This window comes from Otolemur garnettii, unplaced genomic scaffold (genome assembly GCF_000181295.1).
Source record: "Otolemur garnettii isolate 467f Iridium unplaced genomic scaffold, OtoGar3 scaffold00050, whole genome shotgun sequence".
Taxonomy (NCBI): domain Eukaryota; kingdom Metazoa; phylum Chordata; class Mammalia; order Primates; family Galagidae; genus Otolemur; species Otolemur garnettii.
Genome location: NW_003852445.1, coordinates 7346834 through 7348639, shown reverse-complemented (window position 1 = coordinate 7348639; position 1806 = coordinate 7346834). Strand labels below are relative to the sequence as shown.

General features: G+C 43.0%; 2 protein-coding genes and 1 non-coding gene across 3 annotated transcripts in view; all 3 read right to left on the bottom strand.

The window, feature by feature from the left end:
* Positions 1-1806, bottom strand: part of KNL1 (kinetochore scaffold 1) — a 59999-nt gene that overhangs the window by 28828 nt on the left and 29365 nt on the right. Inside the window, exon 12 of the mRNA XM_012806308.2 lies at positions 1187-1302. Coding sequence (XP_012661762.1) covers positions 1187-1302 — 116 coding nt within the window. The remainder of the gene's footprint in view (positions 1-1186; positions 1303-1806) is intronic.
* LOC105887156 (60S ribosomal protein L10-like) lies at positions 544-1073 on the bottom strand. The gene has a single exon (XM_012806381.1). The coding sequence runs from the start codon at positions 905-907 to the stop codon at positions 605-607; it is 303 nt and encodes a 100-aa protein (XP_012661835.1). The 5' UTR covers positions 908-1073; the 3' UTR covers positions 544-604.
* Positions 970-1102, bottom strand: LOC111725969. The gene has a single exon (XR_002773895.1). It is a non-coding gene; the product is annotated as a small nucleolar RNA SNORA70 (small nucleolar RNA).

Sequence of the window (1806 nt, the reverse complement as noted above, 5' to 3'; positions counted from 1 at the left end):
GAGACAGAGTCTCACTTTATCACCCTTGGTAGAGTGCCATGGCATCACACAGCTCACAGCAACCTCCAACTCCTGGGCTTAGGCGATTCCCCTGCTTCGGCTTCCCAAGTAGCTGGGACTACAGGCACCCGCCACAATGCCCAGCTATTTTGTTGTTGTTGTTGCAGTTTGGCCAGGGCAGGGTTTGAACCCACCACCCTCAGTATATGGGGCCGGTGTCCTACTCACTGAGCCACAGGTGCTGCCCATACTTCCCCACTTTATAGATCTGGAAATGAAAGTGAAATGACTTACCCAAGGTTATATAGCTAGTTTTATAACCAGGATTAACCTTCAATCTGCCTGACTACAAAGCTGAAACTCTTTCCATCATATCACACTGCCAATTGATACCATCAGCTTTTTCCCATGACAGTGTTATTCTTCCATCCAGCTACTAACCAGGCCTGACCCTTAGCTTCTGAGATCAGATGAGACTGGGTGCATTCCCAGTGGTATGGCAGTAGACATGACAGTGTTATTCTTTTTTTTTTTTTTTTTAAAGTGGACAGGAAGTAGGATTTATTATTGGTAGGCGCAATTGATAGGCAGCAGTGTTAAGTCCTCACGAGTGCAGGGCCCGCCACTTGTCCAGGGGGCCACGATTGGGGATGTATTTGACCCCACAGCCATCTGGGATGAGCCACTTCTCAGCCACCATGTCTTCAAATTCATCTGAGTTAAACTTGGTAAAACCCCATTTCTTGGAGATGTGAATCTTCTGACGGCCAGGAAACTTGAACTTGGCCCTGCGAAGGGCCTCAATCACATGCTCCTTGTTCTGTAGTTTGGTGCGGATGGACATGATGACTTGGCCAATGTGAACCCTGGCCACAGTGCCCTGGGGCTTTCCAAAGGCACCACGCATACCTGTCTGGAGCCTAGATCGGGGACAGCACAAGGTCTAACATATGAACATGTATTGGAAAGGAATGTCTCCAAGGTCCCTTAGAGCAACCTATACAAGCAACAGGCTGCATACACTACCGAGGAGGCTGCTATTTGCGGCCAATGCACACCAGGCCCCCATGAGGAAAGGAGATGACAGTGTTATTCTAATCAAAGCTTTATCATACAGACTATTCACTGATCCACAACACTAAATATAAAAACAACACACATGCACACAAAAATCAAGCTTTCTTACTCTTCAATCTTTTGGTGACGAGCTTCACAATCTTCTCTATAAATCTGTATCTTGGGCCGATAAATATATTGACTTAACATCAGGTCTTCTGGAGTAGGTGGTGTGTTTATAGCAAACTGGAAAAAAAAAGTCCCTCAGAACTGATATCTTGAGGACAGAACCACATACAGGAACTAATTGAATTTCAGAGTATATATTTTTAGAAGTTCTATGAAGAAAAATTTGAATATGCTATTAAGTTCATATTTGTAATAAGCTATAAGTTGGAATTTATTATTTATTTATTTTTTAGCACTGGAGTCTTACTACATTGCCCAGACTGGTCTTGAACTCCTGAGCTCAAGCAACCCTTTTGTCTCAGCTTCTTGAGTCACTGGGACTACAGGCATGAGTTACCATCCCTGGCTCAAGCTGGAATTTGAATTCAAGTCTCTGACTTCAAAGTCTATTTCCCCATGCATGTTTAGTGGAAATATATCTGGGTCATAGATGTCATTGATACCATCAACATTCCATTCACATAGGATTGAAAGTGGTTTGAAAACAGCTATTGTTATTTTAAGAAAATCAATACCACCTAAAAATTCAAATTTACCAGGTACCTGTTTATTAAAAAAAAA

What these genes read in the sequence shown, in the direction of transcription:
- LOC105887156 (XM_012806381.1), bottom strand. Translation starts at nt 907, where the DNA reads ATGCGTGGTGCCTTTGGAAAGCCCCAGGGCACTGTGGCCAGGGTTCAC.